Here is an 18904-nt window from a genome sequence, read left to right as displayed (position 1 = left end):
AAATGTCAGCATATGATGACCTAACAATTCCTTAAATACCTGTGGGGTTATCGCTTAGAAAAATATTTTGTAATGCATAGAAAAAAATAACTATGCAGTGCCCATCACATTCCACAGTCTTCTAAATCCAGACGTTGTGATTAAGGGGCGTTTACACGTGGAAAGATAAATGACAGCTTCCCGTTAATACTACCTCTCAATTGAATCTGCCATTAATACCATTTACATTGCTCTTCTTCTCCTCACGGTCTTCAGTTTTTTCCTGTTTAGTCACTAACTTCTTTTAAGTTTTCCCCCATTCCCTTTTTTCTCGTTGTTGAAACTATAATCAGTAGATATTAATATTTAAGATAACACGGAACAACACATGTAAAACCATATTTTGGGGCTGAGGCAACTAAAACGCAGGGACTGTTTATTCAGTTTCATCCTACTTGACAGCTTGCGTTCTATAACTTTACTTAGCATATAACTCTTACCTTTCGCTATATGGTTAGACACTGGACTCGCATTCGGGAGGACGACGGTTCAATCCCGCGTCCGGCCATCCTGATTCAGGTTTTCCGTGATTTCCCTAAATCGCTCCAGGCAAATGCCGGGATGGTTCCTTTCAAAAGGGCACGGCCGACTTCCTTCCCCATCCTTCCCTCATCCGATGAGACCGATGACCTCGCTGTCTGGTCTCCTTCCCCAAACCAACCAACCTTTCGCTATAAAAAATCGAGATGCTTACAGAACTGCTTGTTTTCAGCCATAAATCATGGCCGTGTCAATTCAGACAGCACGCCTTCTCGACATTCGACCACATCCGTTTTTCCTTTATGCATTAGGGACGCACTAAATACGCACTGGCGATTTGTAGACTTTAAACAACAAATAAAGCCTTTACATGTAAGTCACTCGTTGTCCTGCGACCTCCCACGTTGTACGGTACCTGTGCTGGTTAGCCGGCCGGAGTGGCCGAGCGGTTCTAGGCGCTACAGTCTGGAACCGCGCGACCTCTACGGTCGCAGGTTCGAATCCTGCCTCGGGCATGGATGTATGTGATGTCCTTAGGTTAGTTAGGTTTAAGTAGTTCTAAGTTCTAGGGTACTGATAGCCTCAGAAGTTAAGTCCCATAGCCCTCAGAGCCATTTGAACGTGTGCTGGTTACTAAGGGACGTGCGGTTTGGGCGCCGTGTCAGGTATTGCGCAGCCCCTCCCGCCGGAGGTTCGAACCTCCCTTGGGCGTGGGTGTGTGTTCTGTTATTAGCGTAAGTTAGTTTAAGCAGTGTGTAAGTCTGGGGACCAATGACCTCAGAAGTTTAGTCCCTTCGGACTTCACACACATTTGAACATTTGGTTACTAGAAAAAAGTGAACAGATTTTAGTCATATTCTCCGCGAGGGTCATAACTTAATTTTGGTTGCGTAATTAATTTTAGAGTAATGGCTCAAAATGTATTACACTGTTAACGTTCAATGCTGTTTCACTGATCAGTGCCCCATATCCAATCTGATTCTGACCTTAAAGACATATCCACGTCAAGAAGACGTATGAGTAAGTGTGGTATGTAAAAATAAGACGTCGTGGATGAAAGACAATGTAAAAAAGATTGATTAGTCTGAAAATGCAAGGAGACCTTGGCAGGAGGGGTGGGGGGGGTTGGAGGAGGGGCAGTTGAAAATATAGCACTAGGCGGCAAAATCTCTGGAGCCAATCCTGATACTGAATGAGGCATATTCCTTAATTTCGAAAAATGTTCTTAAGCGGCTCCTAGATGATCAAATTATTGCTCTGTATGCCTGAATGTGCAATAATATTGAACGTATGTGGGTTAGGTTGAGAGGTTGTGCAATAATAGTGGTCAAATAAAAACGTTTGAAATATATTGCTCTACCACCCGTGGGAAATATTGACAATATCCGTGCTAGGCGTCCGCGTCTTTGAGCTTCTTTTTGCTCTCTAATGTGTTTATCTAGTAAAGTGATTTCTGAACAAGAAGAAAGAGGAATTTGCGGACAACGAAATGTAAAATAAATACCAGCGTTATGGGAATATAAAAACCGCAGGATTAAGAATGATTCTTATGAGTTGTCGCTCATTAAACACGGAGAGATCTATGTTTGAAAAATAGATGTCGCCGGCGATCCATTGCTAGCTCGTGAGTGGGTTCCCTTAATGACATTTCTACCAATATGGATGGCGGGAAACATATGAGATATTAAAAGAGGGCGAGTATTCTTGTGGATGTTGCGACAGATACTGGACAGCTGTACGCTAGCCATCTTTATATTGTCCTGTTGAAAGAGGAGAGATTTTGAGCAGTCTCGTGCCGGGTTTGTTGGACCAGCCCTTTCCAGCAGCTCGATATGGGGTGTGCACGAAAGCGACAGAGGAAAGACTCGAGACTATTTCAGCTTTGCTATGTTACAGTTCTCATCAACCTTAACTTCAGGGCAGCGCTGAAACAGCTGCCGTACCAAGAAAATGGCGCAATTTCACCTGAGCAACGTGACACACAAGCAGACCGAATATTACGGTCGATTGATAATTTTTACTTTATGGACTGTTTGACTACAACTGAATGAAACACACTTTTCGTGCCATAAGCGTTCGCCTTTATTCCCTGCAAGGCATCTTCAGTGGCGTGGAATATGTACATGTTTTTTCTGTTTATTTACATTTTGGTGAATGTACCTATAGGTTATAAACAGTTCTGGTGGTTGGTTTTTGATATTGTGTAGTAATATTTTGAACTGTAGAAAATCGTCACGCAACCTGTACTTACAGTTCAAAATATTACTACATAAAAGCAAAAACCAACTGCCAGAACTGTTTGTAACCTGTAGATACATTGACCAACATGTAAACTAAATACGAGCAAAGATATAAACATATTCTAGGTCACTGAAGATGCCTTGCAGAGAATAAAGACGAAACGCGTATGGCACGAGAATTGTGTTTCATTCAGTTGTAGGCAGACGGTCCATAAAGTAAAAATTATCAATATACTGTAATATTACACGCAACTGAGGAAGACAGGACTACAAAAATTGAAGATGTTAAGCAGACCGAAGTTCTGCAGTGACTGCTAAAGCCGCAACATTTTTATTGCGCTCTAAAAATTTGTAGTTTAGCAGAATCGCAGAGAACTAGTTCTAGAACTGCATCATAATAAATCTGTTCCGCATCATCATTTAAGACTGATTATGCCTTTCAGCGTTCAGTTTGGAGCATAGCCCCCCTTATACAGTTCCTCCATGATCCCCTATTCAGTGCTAACATTGGTGCCTCTTCTGATGTTAAACCTATTACTTCAAAATCATTCTTAACCGAATCCAGGTACTTTCTCCTCGGTCTGCCCCGACTCCTCCTACCCTCTACTGCTGAATCCATGAGTCTTGGGTAACCTTGCTTCTCCCATGCGTGTAACGTGACCCCACCATCTAACCCTGTTCGCCATGACTGCTACTTCTATAGAGTTCATTCCCAGTTTTTCTTTGATTTCCTCATTGTGGACACCCTCCTGCCATTGTTCCCATCTACTAGTACCTGCAATCATCCTAGCTACTTTCATATCCGTAACCTCAACCTTGTTGATAAAGTAACCTGAATCCACCTAGCTTTCGCTCCCATACAACAAAGTTGGTCGAAAGATTGAACGGTGCACAGATAACTTAGTCTTGGTACTGACTTCCTTCTTGCAGAAGAGATTAGATCGTAGCTGAGCGCTCACTGCATTAGCTTTGCTACACCTCGCTTCCAGTTCTTTCACTATGTTGCCATCCTGTGAGAATATGCATCCTAAGTACTTGAAACCGTCCACCTGTTCTAACTTTGTTCCTCCTATTTGGCACTCAATCCATTTATATTTCTTTCCCACTGACATTACTTTCGTTTTGGAGATACTAATCTTCATACTATAGTCCTTACATTTCTGATCTAGCTCTGAAATATTACTTTGCAAACTTTCAATCGAATCTGCCATCACAACTAAGTCATCCGCATATGCAAGACTCCTTATTTTGTGTTCACATATCTTAATCTCACCCAGCCAGTCTATTGTTTTCAACATATGATCCATAAATAATATGAACAACAGTGGAGACAGGTTGCAGCCTTGTCTTACCCCTGAAGCTACTCTGAACCATGAACTCAATTTACCGTCAACTCTAACTGCTGCCTGACTATCCATGTAAAGACCTTTAATTGCTAGCAAAAGTTTGCCTCCTATTCCATAATCTTGTAGAACAGACAATAACTTCCTCCTAGGAACCCGGTCATATGCCTTTTCTAGATCTATAAAGCATAGATTCAATTCCCTGTTCCACTCATAACACTTCTCCATTATTTGCCGTAAGAAATCTGTTAAGAATTAAAAATCTTTACACCAAATTTCAAGAGAGGGCAACTGCGCCCTCTTCCTCTCCTTTGCGGACACCTATGGATGTACGCCGATCTGCAGAATATGTACGTAGGCGCACTATGATTATATAGAGGTCCCTAAACAGGACTTCGTAAACAGTTTTCCAATACCGCTACTGGTTGGTCCTGTAAATACTATTATATCGATTTTCGCTCCCGTCTAAACACACAACCATTTTGAAACGTGATTGGGTTATCAGGTTACATCTTTTTATTTTAAAAAGAACTCGGCTGGTCAAGACAATTATTCTTTGTGCAGTGAAGAAGAATTGGAAATATCAGATCGAACTTGAAATTGTTTACCTCTAATATTTATTTGTAGAGAAACAGCCATTGAGCTGACTAAATGAGGAACAAGAACAGCTGATTTCCAGACGCCATTTGTGTAAAACAACTGACGACCGGAAGGCCGAAATTTAACCTATGTTGAGGAACCGCTTCAGACATTAACATGTGAACACGACGGCGAATAACAGCTACCGAAATTCGGGTTTCGCCTTCGAAAGTCGTGTCGCATATAGTAGTGATGCAGGCGTATCAGAAGACTGATACGTTTGTTTGCGTGGCCATCTTCCGCAGCAGCTGTTAACATCTGTTACTATAGGTTATCTCTTTTTAGCTGACTGCAATCTTATTAAACAGAGTTGCACCAGGCGCGTTTCGCTTATAATTACAAAGCATCTTCTGTGGTTATTCTGTAAATTGGATACATTTTTTATTGTTTTAGGTCAAAAACAGCGTTTTCTTTATAAAGTTCAGAAAATGGTTCAAATGGCTTTGAGCACTATGGGACTTAACTTTTAAGGTCATCAGTCCCCTAGTTAGAACTACTTAAACCTAACTAACCTAAGGACATCACAAACATCCATGCCCGAGGCAGGATTCGAACCTGCGACCGTAGCGGTCGCGCGGTTTATAAAGTTCGTCTGCAGGCTACTTATGGTGTTAGTCTTCATTTCGCATCTGCACTTGGCAGTTTTTGGCATTCTGCGTTATTTCTTGTGCTGCACTTTTACAACAGACTTTCTTTACTGTTTTTCATTCTTCACTGCCGCAGTGTTTATGCCTATTCGTTTGTTTTCATTTATGTAAAGGAACACCGTAGTGGCCTGCAGACGAACTTGATTAAAAAAAAAAACGCTATTTTAAACCTAAAACAATAAAAAAATGCACAAACGTGTGTATCCAATTTACAGAATAACCACAGAAGATGATTTTAAATAAAAGTGAAACGCGCCTGGTTTAATTCTTTTTAATCAGACTGCAGTCAGCTCAAGACAGATAACCTACAGTAACAGAAGAGTGATGTTTGGTGTTCAGGCGAGTTCTCGCAAGGGGCCGCTGCCGTGCACCGGTGCTGCCATCTCGCCCTGTATGCTCGTTACGTGTCACTGCCATGTAAGACGCCGTGTGTGGATTGTTTAGGAGCTTGGACTGTACTTTGCGTGCTCCACACAACTGTTGTTTTGTTGGTACTAGTACATGAGCCCAGTTCGCGAATTGCTGCACGTGGTACCGTGCTGCATTCATCGCCGGTTTTTCCGGTACGTAGCTGCTTATGGTGCGCTTATTTTGGACCTGTGATAAATAATAAGAGCGTCGAAGCGAGCAATGGCCGTAGTAAAGCGTGGCTCTTCGCTTTTACCAGTAAACCACCGATTCTTTAGTTTGAAAAATCGGAACTTCTATCTATGAAACTTTCTACTAACTTTACCTAAATGAGTCAAAATGTTAAAAGTTTTCGAACATGCAAGGAAAGTTTAGAACAGGTTTGAAATTATACTTAGTTAGTGCTGAGTGCACCAATTATCAAACACTCTACGAGTATAGTCTGGGTGATTTGCGCTCTATTTCAAGCCGAAGTTTTTCGCACATCTAAATGTACACTTTTGCAGGTACATTCAGCGATAGATGTGGATACCGCCCGCAGTGTGTGTTGCGTATAGTGCTTGTACTAAATAATTAATAAATTAATCTTCATGTCTGATAAAGTTTGAGTACGCGATCAGTTTTTTTACGTTCAGTATGTTGTAGGGGGGGGGGGGGGGGGGGCGAGCTCCGCGAGAAGTAGTTTCGTAACTAAGTGCTCTCATTCTCAAATACTGGATGACTTAAGTCCATGCAGTTGCTCGGCTATAGTTATGCTGCCTCGAGAGAGAGTTTCTAACTGAAATACTTCCCTTATTATGTCTTCTAACGCTGAAGATTAGATCACATAACTAATGATGAAGTATTGAATAGAATTGGGGAGAAGAGGAGTTTGTGGCACAACTTGACAAAAAGAAGGGACCGGTTAGTAGGACATGTTCTGAGGCATCGAGGGATCACAAATTTAGCATTGGAGGACAGCATGGAGGGTAAAAATCGTAGAGGGAGACCAAGAGATGAATACACTAAAGATTCAGAAGGATGTAGGTTGCAGGAAGTACTGGGAGATGAAGCAGCTTGCACAGGATAGGGTAGCATGGAGAGCTGCATCAAACCAGTCTCAGGACTGAAGCACAACAACAACGTAGATTACATCTTTTAGTGAGTATATTAGTAACATTTTAATTTTTAAATCGATCAGTTACGCGACATGTCCAAAATCAAATTTTTGTTGCCGTCAGATTGGCAACTTGCGACTTGTTGCGTGATGATAGCTAAGTAGTATAGGTGTTGCAACGAGAGTTTGCAATAACAGCGTGGAGTTGGCTGCTGAGCAGTGTAATTATCGTCTTGGAATGAAAACCAAAGTAGCCCTATATTTATGACTTAAGCATTTACAGTTCGTACCGAAGTTGAAAACCGAAAAATACGTAATTGACAATACTTCGCTAGTTAGGAAAACCACAATTTAGCTATAAATACACGATAAGTGAAGGAAACGCAATTGCTTTACTGACTCATTGATGTCTACTGTCCAATCGTTAAAACTCTTAACTTTTATTTTCGTGTTGAAATTACAACTATTAGAACTACAGTTATATAGACAGTGTTTAGAATTGTCAATTAGAACTGCAAATTTTCCTAATGTCCTTCAAAGCGGAACATTCGAATTATTTGCCATGTCATTTCTGGTGGCGTGTTCAAAAGCTACGAACATTGTTATATTAAAAGGACTGTCAGACTAATTTGTTCACAAACGTTCATGATGGTGCTTACGAAAAGCAGTATATGGTGGAACATTCAGTCTTTGGCTTTCTGTGTTTGTTAGACGGATGACTATAAATTCCTGATACCAATGCTTTTCCAAACTGTTGCATAGCTACCTTTTGTTATTATAGTCTATGACGCTACTCCACTTTTGGCAAATTTAAAACCTAACAAATAGAATCAGTTGATGACAAAGAATGTTCCAAAACTAAATTGCCATGAACACGATGAAGTGCTGTTACGGAATACTGTAACTTAAACGGAGAATATTAGCCACAAAAATATCTGAAAGTACTGAATACTATCTTATTGGAAAAAAACTTCATAACCAGCAAACGTGCCCGAGCGAGGTGGCTAACACACTGGATTCGTATCCGGGAAGACGACGGTTCAAAATGGCGTCCGGCTATCCACATTTAGATTTTCCGTGATTTCCCTGATTCTCTCCAGGCAAATTCCGGCTGTTTCCTGTGAAAAGAGCGCGTTATCAGAGTTTGTGATCCGTCACTGATGATGGTATCGTACTAAATTCCTGACCAAACCCTGAAAGTTACTGATACATGTTTGCAACTTGAGTTTTGCGGTTGCAGATCCGGCCGTCGTTAAAACAATTCCTGATTTCTCCGTAGCCTTTCATACAGTGTTGGCGGTTATCCTTCCGAGGGATGGTGCGTTTACGATCTCGAAGAGGAATAGTTTGTGTACTGTGCTCCACGGTTTACCCTCATCATCCGCGACGGAAGTACTAGCACAAGACAGCAGCCACACACGAACTAAAAGTCGGTGTGTATGGGGGGCGTAAAGCATGCACCGAGTAAAAGTTTGTTTGTACAAATTGTTGTAGCGTGGTCCGGAGAGCATTTTTGGAGGTTTTTGAAGAAACTTTTACTGATGTTTGGATTTGACCAGCATACAGTCTAGCCCTAGAACACTAAGGTGGGGGAGCGGAGGGGTTGTTACATTGCTACTAAACCATCGTAAATTGTATTACGCCAGATTTATTCAAAGGAAGTCGTAAATTATAGGTTATGGATTAGTGACAATTATTAGACATCCAGTCGTATGTTACAAACAAAACTAAGTTCAAGATGCCATGTTTCACACCCTGCTGAAACAGTAGTAAATTTTACGAAGGTTTAGCGATCTACGGTTGACAGTGTGACGTTTACCTGTAGCGTAGCCAAGAGGTCACTTTGCTTTAAACACAGGAAGTAGATGACTGTCTACATAATATTTCGTAATCTGACTTGAAACATATATGTAATACATAATGGGGAAAGGTTGTTACCAAAAATCCCTAGAATTTCTTGTACGATGTACCTCACTTTGTGATGCCTAAGAAACCAAATATATAGTGATGGACTGCAATTTCTATTGCGAGAATAAATTAGAGCGGCAATATCCCTCTTTGAAATAGTGCCATCAGACTTAGATCGCAGGACGAGCGATTAGTTATTGGTTAGTTACCGTTGTTAGACATATACTCAAAAGGATGGTTTGTTTCATATTTTTATTACGAAATTCCACAGTGCCATACAAACGATAAGGCGGGTCATGGATATAGTACCAACAAAAGTAAATAGATCGCGTGCCGATCAAAAGATCGAACAGAACCAGTGATTCTCGAACTGTGACGTAAACTGTTCGAACGGATCGAGACGTGCTCAAACACAGCTCTACTTGAAACAGTGAAAACTGAGCTGAAACAATAGACGAATTCTCCAAAAACTTATTGCAAAATGTAATAGATGGTGCAACTAATCATCTTTCCATACAGAGAAAATATGAAGTGCGAAAATTTGTTTGAAGTGTATTAAAAAGAATTGGTCCTGTATCGCTTTGTATGGCAAGGCACTGCAGCAAGTAAACTATAAATGCTGAATGGCATCGTGAACCAGGCACTAGGGCAGCATTCAATTTGGGATATCATCACAGCAATGTTCAATCTCTCTCACATGGTTCGATACAATGTGTGCCAGAAGTCTGTGAAATGGCAGTAGTGTAGCTGCGGCCTGGACGGCGTGGGCGCCGTGCAACTGACTCAGCTGTCCCCGGGCGCCTTCCGGCTTATCACATTAGCGCTGTCCCATTTCGCGGGGATGGCAGGCGGAAAGAAACTTCCTGCTTTGACCCTCGACCCGTGTCGTCCTAGCGGCGGAGACCGCGGGTAGCTCTTCTGCAGCGTCTGAAACCCAACTGCACCGTCAAAAAAAATTGCGCGTTCGTTATTACCTCAAATGGAGTCATGTTCTCACGCTATACCGAGTACAGCCTGGGGGATGTTTCCAGAATGAAGGAAGGTTCATATCAGCGCACACTCTGCTGCAGAGTGAAATTGTCATTCTGGAGATATCCCCCAGGCTGTGGCTAAGCCATGTCTCCTTAATATCCTTTCTTTCAGGAGTGCTAGTTCTGCAAGGCTAGCAGGAGAGCTTCTGTAAAGTTTGGAAGGTAGGAGACGAGGTACTGGCAGAAGTAAAGCTGTGAGGACGGGGCGTGAGTCGTACTTGGGTAGCTCAGTTGATAGAGCACCTGCCTGCGAAAGGCAAAGGTCCCGAGTTCGAGTCTCGGTCCAGCACACAGTTTTAACCTGCCAGGAACTTTAATATCAGCGCGCACTCCGCTGCAGACTGAAAATCTCATTCTGGAATTTTGCAATTGTTTATAACCCAACTCGCCAGTCAACTAGAGTATCGACATTCTAAACATTACTCAGAACTGGATGACAATGCAATATAAACTCGCTGTCTTGTCTGTCGGATCGACTTAGCTGCCGTGGGGATGGGGGTGAAAAGGGTTAACCCTTGACATCTCAGCTGCCCTGCAGGACCAGCATGTTGTGCGGGTAGTATTGAAATGCAAGCCAGGGGATGTGTGTGGAACTAGATACCGGGCGTTAGACGGCAGTGCTGCCCTGGCAGGGTCGCTTTACCGTGGCCACCTCGCGTGCCGGTTGGTATTGGCGGCCGCATAATAAAGCTAGCAGCGCCACAGTTCTTTCAGGTGTGTGTTCGCTGTGCTCTCTTATCGTTCTCATTACGCACCATTGCTTTGGTTACGACTTTAAACGTTTTCGCTCTTGCACTACTTCTTTGAACTTTGTGTGCTACTGTGCCCTCTGTTCGTTGTGCTACTGTGCCCTGTGTTGGCGTAACCTCCTCTTGTTTGTTGTCGTACTGGTCACACTCAGGTGACGGCCAGAATCTGCTGGTTGTGTAAGTCGTTCCCAGTCATTGTCAGAATCCCAGTTACAATAAACCAAGTCCAAGAAGCATAAAATAATTATTTAAATAAAAATTTTAGTATAATACATTTTTAAATTGGACTAAAAACAAAAAATAATAATTTCTTTGTCTCTCTGATTCTTAGCCCCCTCAGATAGTTCTGAAAATTTGTGATTGTAAATTTTTAATGTTGTTGCTGCTGTGGTGAGACTGGTTTGATGCAGCTCTCCATGCTACTCTATCCTGTGCAAGCTTCATCTCCCAGTACCTACTGCCACCTACGTCCCTCTGAATCTGCTTAGTGTATTCATCACTTGTTCTCCATCTACAATTTTTACCCTCCAGTACTAAATTTGCGATCTCTTGATGCCTCAGAACATGTCTTACCAACCGATCCCTTCTTCTAGTCAAGGTGTGCCACAAATCTCTTCTCCATAATTCTATTCAATACCTCCTCATTAGTTATGTGATCTGCCCATCTAATCTTCAGCATTCTTCTGTAGCACCACATTTCGAAAGCTTCTATTCTCTTCTTGTCCAAACTATTTATCGTCCATGTTTCACTTCCATACATGGCTACACTCCATACAAATACACTCCTGGAAATGGAAAAAAGAACACATTGGCACCGGTGTGTCAGACCCACCATACTTGCTCCGGATACTGCGAGAGGGCTGTACAAGCAATGATCACACGCACGGCACAGCGGACACACCAGGAACCGCGGTGTTGGCTGTCGAATGGCGCTAACTGCGCAGCATTTGTGCACCGCCGCCGTCAGTGTCAACCAGTTTGCCGTGGCATACGGAGCTCCATCGCAGTCTTTAACACTGGTAGCATGCCGCGACAGCGTGGACGTGAACCGTATGTGCAGTTGACGGACTTTGAGCGAGGGCGTATAGTGGGCATGCGGGAGGCCGGGTGGACGTACCGTCGAATTGCGCAACACGTGGGGCGTGAGGTCTCCACAGTACATCGATGTTGTCACCAGTGGTCGGCGGAAGGTGCACGTGCCCGTCGACCTGGGACCGGACCGCAGCGACGCACGGATGCACGCCAAGACCGTAGGATCCTACGCAGTGCCGTAGGGGACCGCACTGCCACTTCCCAGCAAATTAGGGACACTGTTGCTCCTGGGGTATCGGCGAGGACCATTCGCAACCGTCTCCATGAAGCTGGGCTACGGTCCCGCACACCGTTAGGCCGTCTTCCGCTCACGCCCCAACAACGTGCAGCCCGCCTCCAGTGGTGTCGCGACAGGCGTGAATGGAGGGACGAATGGAGACGTGTCGTCTTCAGCGATGAGAGTCGCTTCTGCGTTGGTGCCAATGATGGTCGTATGCGTGTTTGGCGCCGTGCAGGTGAGCGCCACAATCAGGACTGCATACGGCCGAGGCACACAGGGCCAACACCCGGCATCATGGTGTGGGGAGCGATCTCCTACACTGGCCGTACACCACTGGTGATCGTCGAGGGTACACTGAATAGTGCACGGTACATCCTTACCGTCATCGAACCCATCGTTCTACCATTCCTAGACCGGCAAGGGAACTTGCTGTTCCAACAGGACAATGCACGTCCGCATGTATCCCGTGCCACCCAACGTGCTCTAGAAGGTGTAAGTCAACTACTCTGGCCAGCAAGATCTCCGGATCTGTCCCCCATTGAGCATATTTGGGACTGGATGAAGCGTCGTCTCACGCGGACTGCACGTCCAGCACGAACGCTGGTCCAACTGAGGCGCCAGGTGGAAATGGCATGGCAAGCCGTTCCACAGGACTACATCCAGCATCTCTACGATCGTCTCCATGGGAGAATAGCAGCCTGCATTGCTGCGAAAGGTGGATATACACTGTACTAGTGCCGATATTGTGCATGCTCTGTTGCCTGTGTCTATGTGCCTGTGGTTCTGTCAGTGTGATCATGTGATGTATCTGACCCCAGGAATGTGTCAATAAAGTTTCCCCTTCCTGGGACAATGAATTCACGGTGTTCTTATTTCAATTTCCAGGAGTGTACTTTCAGAAACGACTTCCTGACACTTAAATCAATACTCGATGTTAACAAATTTCTCTTCTTCAGAAACGCTTTCCTTGCCATTGCCATTTCCTAATCTAATACCCTCAGCATAACCCGATTTAATTCGTCTACATTCCATTATCCTCGTTTTGCTTTTGTTGTTCATCTTACATCCTCCTCTCAAGACACTGTCCATTCCGTTAAACTGCTCTTCCAGGTCCTATGCTGTCTCTGACAATTACAATATCATCGGCAAACCTCAAAGTTTTTATTTCTTCTCCATGGATTTTAATTTCTACTCGGAATTTTTCTTTTGTTTCCTTTAATACTTGCTCAATATACAGATTGAATAACATCGGGGATAGGCTACAACCCAGTCTCACTCCCTTCCCAATCAGTGTTTCCCTTTCATGCCCCTCGACTCTTTTCTGCCATCTGGTTTCTGTACAAATTGTAAATTGCCTTTCGCTCCCTGTATTTTACCCCTGCCACCTTCAGAATTTGAAAGAGTATTTCAGTAATTTTTAATAGCTGCGAAAATATTAATTGTAAGATTTGTAAGAAAAACGTGTTGTGCGTGCAGTAGATGAGTTTGAGGTGAACTATTTATCCATCAGTTACGTGTTGTGTATGTACGATGATTTCTTTGTAAGTCTGACAATTAAAATTTTCATAGCTATTAAAAATTCACAACTACAAGTTTTCAGAAATTTCTTTATGGAGTAAGGAATCTGTACGGAACTTTGAGAAATAATTTTATCCTTTAGTCTGGTTAAAAAAAGTGTTATAAATTTAGTTAAATCATTATTCTGAAAATGCCTCTTACATCTAAATAAATACGATATGTGTTAATAAGACAAAGATTTTAGACTGCCATGGTTCCAAAAACAAATACCAACTTGTTTATATTTGACAACTACTTTCATGCGTTTAGCTAGTCGATTGCCATCTACTTCGTTAGGTGTGCTGTAATATTTTGTTCATTATCGTCATTTAATGATTCTGTATGAACCGAAAAATGAATCTGACTGAACACTTCCAGGCTATGATTTTGTTTACGACGCCTAAACATTGTGAAGATCGGAGTAGAAATGCATTTGGCGAAAAAGCCCCATCTAAGACAATTTATAATTGAATGAAACTATATGATTCCAGAGACCTTTTCAAGTCATGTCTGCTGCTCGAGTTTGGGGGAATACAAAATGGGTGGAGCCGTGAATGGGAATTAGGGAATGAAAAGCCGGTGTGCCAGGGTGACGTAGTACATCTGTCTAGTGAGCAGGAGACGGGATCAGATCCTGGTCTCGGTACAAATTTTCATTAGTCGCTTCAGTCTGCATGTATAATTTATAATTGGTACACCGAATTCAAAGTCAATCTCCAGCGTAGCTGTCAAGCGAGGGGTCTAGGTTCGATTCCCGATACTGCCACAAGATGTTTTTCTACGTGGGAGGACTGGAACGTGGTGCAGTCAGCCTCGTGAGGCTAAATGAGTAGATACTTGATCGAGTAGTAGCGGTTCAAAGGTCAAGAAACCCGACAACGCCAGGGAGAGCAGTGTGCCGACAAGATCCCCTCCATACCGCATCCAACGACGCCAATGGTAAAAGGATCACTTGACCCGTCTAGTGCCAGAACATGGAACTTCATCCTTCAGCGATTGTGAAAGAGATCAACATCTCACGAATTCTTTCGAGCGGCCTTGGCCATTAGTATGAGTAAAATCGAAGACATTTTACAACAGACGTGAGACCATAATCCTCGCTATATCAACGCATTTTTCATAATGCGCATTACCAGGGGGAGGGGGGGGGGGGGTCGTTCTTTACGCCCACTCTAAATAAAATTTGAAAATTCGTTAATTAATGTCGACTTATATTAACAACATACACTATAGAGAGATATTGATGTGTAAATAGGTTCCAGAGCCTGAAAATATCTTTCGGCGCACTCTTAGCAGTATCAATGCACTTTAAAGCCTCGGACATCTATGGTGTATGCTGCTAAGAGTGTACTATCAGGGGGAGGGGGGGGGTGGGGACGTCGACGACGACTACTTTATGGCCACCCTAGAAAATAATTTATTAAATGCAAATTATTTCCAGAATGAGATTTTCACTCTGCAGCGGAGTGTGCGCTGATATGAAACTTCCTGGCAGATTAAAACTGTGTGTCGGACCGAGACTCGAACTCCGGACCTTTGCCTTTCGCGGGCAAGTGCTCTACTATCTGAGCTACCCCAGGAAGTTTAATATCAGTGCACACTCCGCTCCAAAGTGAAAATGTCATTCTGGAAACATCCCCCAGGCTGTGGCTAAGCCATGTCTCCACAATATCCTTTCTTTCAGGAGTGCTAGTTCTGCAGGTTCACAGGAGAGCTTCTGTAAAGTTTGGAAGGTAGGAGACGAGGTACTGGCAGAAGTAAAGCTGAGGACGGGGCGTGAGTCTTGCTTGGGTAGCTCAGATGGTAGAGCACTTGCCCGCGAAAGGCAAAGGTCCCGAGTTCGAGTCGCGGTCCGGCACACAGTTTTAATCTGCCAGGAAGTTTCAAATAATTGTTGCTGACTTTTGCACAAAATATAATTTTTGGAGAGATATTGATGTGTAAGTAAGGTCTCTAAACTTAAAAATATTGAATATAACATCCATTAGGGAAAGTGACATCTATTACTAAGACCTATATTTTCGGGTTAGGTTTAATTGAAAAATTTAAAACATTTATGGAATCTGACAGAAGAATTCGTTAAAAAAACAATAAATATTTTCTTCGAAATTGTAAAAATAAAGTAACTGGCTAGATTACAGTACTTTTAAAAACTAATCATTATTTGATTTTCTAAGAGTTGTCATTGTTGCCCTCGTATGTTGTGCCGCTGAGGATAGCCACCTGGTCCGTCACAAAATTTAAAATAAATCCTGTGTAGCCAATGTCGACGTTTGTCACCACCTGACCGAAGGAATGTCTGTCCTCGCAGGCAAATCTCTACGCCGGACGACTCCGGGTGCGCGACCCCCGACTCGGCGGAGCACCAGCAGCAGCAGCAGCAGGGGCGGTGCCGGTGGCGGCAGCTGCAGTTCGCGCACCACGACGTGCAGTCGCTGACGGCCGGCTCGCTGGGCTGCGCCGCTCTGCGCCTGCGCGGCCTGCAGCTGGCGCGCCGCCGCAACACGGCCACCGGCGCCTCGGCCGCGTCGGGGGCGGGGGGCGGCGGCGGCGCGGGGGCGGCCGCGGCAGCGGCGGCCAGGGCCGCCACGCCGGAGTCGCCCGCCGACTCGGGGCCCGACGCCGCCCCCGAGGAGCACGACCCGGGCGACGGCCGCTGCAACGACCTGCTAGAGAGGTGCGTGGGTGCTGAGGAGAAAGGGAAATCACGAATGATTGGTACTGATAGCTCGCGCAGCGAGGTGGCATTGTTGTCATACGTGGCTTAAGGCGCCCTGTGGCTAGTACTCAGGTATTCGATTAGCTAGAAACTCAGGAAACGGGCAGGTGGTATTTGTTTGTGTAATTTGTTTGAAGCTGTGGTTTCTTTTGTGTCACAACTTAGAGCAGTTCAGTCTGCTTCAAATCTTTTGCATCCACACGTCAGTCTTTTGCATCCACTGAGTAATTGTTTTCCTCTGTTGCTGTAATTGGTATTCTATCAAGAGCATCTGAACGATATGCGGCATTATCCGTAAGTCATTTATAACCTTGTAAAATTTATGCTAAGCGATGTTTCGGAGGCAGGAGGATTAGTGTAATACTTGTTCCATAGATCGTGAAAATGACACTTCGTAATGATGTGGAACGTGTCAGGTTAATAAGATGTCTGTAAAAGATATTACATTACATTACACAAAATATTGTATGACGCTAATGTTAAATATTACACACCGATAAAGGTTTGAACACGGAACCTTTCGCTTAGCAGGTACACACTTTAACCATTACGCTAATGCGGCTTTTCATTTTGTGCAGGTATCGGTCAGTGTGTGTTGGTTTTAGATACCTGCTGTGTCCCAGGTTTCCACCATACTTTGTCACAAGCACATCTAGAAAGGGTAGCTATTTGTCCTTTCCTACTTCCAGGGTAGATTTTATGTTAGCATAGAGGCTGTTAAAGTGTCTTAGGAAGGCCCTAGTTTTAGTTTCCTCAGCTTCTCAATGAAATGTCCTGAGTCCTTTATGTATGTGTCAGGCTTCCCCAAAAGTGACTGTAGCAGAGAGACGAGTGTTTTGCCAGTTTGTGTGTCAGTCAGCCAGGAGTGCTAACAGTCAGTCTTAATGGAACATATTCATATAGATCTTTCGTAATCCATATAGGTGAAGTAGTAGGGTTTCTGTGTTGCGCAAGTTCCTCTACAGAGTTATTTTTTTCCCCACGGTGTACAAACTCCAGAGATTGATTGATGAGAGAATATGGTACAAAAAAGGTCTAATGAACTTATGCCCAGAAATACATGGTTTCCATGCTAGAGACCATTTGTTCAATCATACTTTTTACAGAGACTGCAGTCGAATATGCGTCGTACCGTGCAGCTACAGCTACAGTATGCTTGGTTTCTTCCTACAAGGTGGTACTGTTCCTCATATGTCATGCTCTAGCACTCTCTCCTGCCATAGTAATCGGTGACTCACGTTGCAGTGGATGTGATACAGCATTCTACAAAGTGGTTCCGTATTCGGATTGAGTGCTTGCCATCATGATGTTTACTTAAGTAAAGGCAAATTGCAGCACGTGGCGGACACCAAGGTTGTATCAGGTTACCTATTTCTGCCAATAATAACCACAGCATTCAATTTTTGCAACAGTGTTTTGTTGTTTGACTGAGACAAGGTCGTTTCAGGAAGCAGGAAATCATGAAGGAAATACCCAAAATATTTGGACCAGATGTGGAGAAAAATGTGATTAATACTGTGGAAGGCATCTGCCACATCAGTACCAGGTAGTTGGCCCACCAGTACTGGGTAAGCCAGATGACTTTGTGGAACATTCTCTATGACAATTTTTACTACCCTTAGCAGTTACAGCACGTGCAGGGATTACTAGAAACAGACTTTAGACTGCAGGAGCAGTTTTGTCACTGTTTCTTCACCAGGCAGCCACGATTCCGGCCTTTGCATCATCCATTCTATCCACAGATGAGGCGATCTTTATGTGGAGTTGTGTCTTCAACTTTCTTAAGTCATCTGTGGGATAGTATGCAGAACCCCCATGGTACAGTGATGGCGAATCATCAGGATGAGTGCAGCTTGAATGTGTGGGCCAGGATAATTGGCGACTGTATTTTGGCACCAGTCTTCCTCCCATATCGCCTAACAGGCCGAAACTATCAGCATTTCTTGTGGGGTGACTTTGCCTCCTCTGCTGGAAGAAATGTTATTGATGATTTGGAGGGTTACGTGGCTGCTACATGATGGTGCTCCAGCCCACTTCACCACTAAATGTCCAAACATATTTCAGTCAGTGTCTTCCCCAGTCGATGAATTTGGATGACGGGCTCCAGTTGCATGGCCTGCTCGTTCACCGATCCCAATCCTTGGGATTCCAGGTTATGGAATAATCTCAAAAATATCATGTATGCAGAGCCCATTCCAGACGTGGAGACACTGGAGCAGCATATTCATGCTGTATTTGCACTGTTTGGATGCAGTGTGACTGATGTGAATGTATGAGACAGAACACGCTACGGAACGTACCTGCGTGTATAGAGGCACATGGAAACCATTTTAGCAGATACTGTAACTGTGGCTGTATGGTACAGCATGTATTAGATTGCAATCTCTGTAACAATATATGATTGGGAAACCATGCATTTCCAGACCTAAGTGCATTAGACATAATTTGTTCCCTAACCTCTTATTGATCAGTCCCTAGAGTTTGTACATGGTGGAAAAATACATGTCCACTAAGAGAGAAGACACCTTGAATAACCTCTTTGTACGCCATGTGATCCACTGTTGTTGTCTTCAGTCCTGAGACTGGTTTGATGCAGCTCTCCATGCTACCCTATCCTGTGCAAGCTTCTTCATCTCCCAGTACCTACTGCAGCCTACATCCCTCTGAATCTGCTTAGTGTATTCACCTCTTGGTCTCCCTCTATGATTTTTACACTCCACGCTGCCCTCCAATACT

The 18904-nt window shown here is 43.8% G+C and overlaps 1 protein-coding gene across 1 annotated transcript in view; it reads left to right on the top strand.

Moving 5' to 3' along the window:
- Positions 1-18904, top strand: part of LOC126092784 (signal-induced proliferation-associated 1-like protein 1) — a 175578-nt gene that overhangs the window by 50689 nt on the left and 105985 nt on the right. The window contains exon 4 of the mRNA XM_049908511.1: positions 15761-16126. Coding sequence (XP_049764468.1) covers positions 15761-16126 — 366 coding nt within the window. The remainder of the gene's footprint in view (positions 1-15760; positions 16127-18904) is intronic.

This window comes from Schistocerca cancellata, chromosome 7 (genome assembly GCF_023864275.1).
Source record: "Schistocerca cancellata isolate TAMUIC-IGC-003103 chromosome 7, iqSchCanc2.1, whole genome shotgun sequence".
Taxonomy (NCBI): domain Eukaryota; kingdom Metazoa; phylum Arthropoda; class Insecta; order Orthoptera; family Acrididae; genus Schistocerca; species Schistocerca cancellata.
Note: the sequence above shows the minus strand (reverse complement) of the source record. Positions and strands in the feature narration are given on the sequence as shown.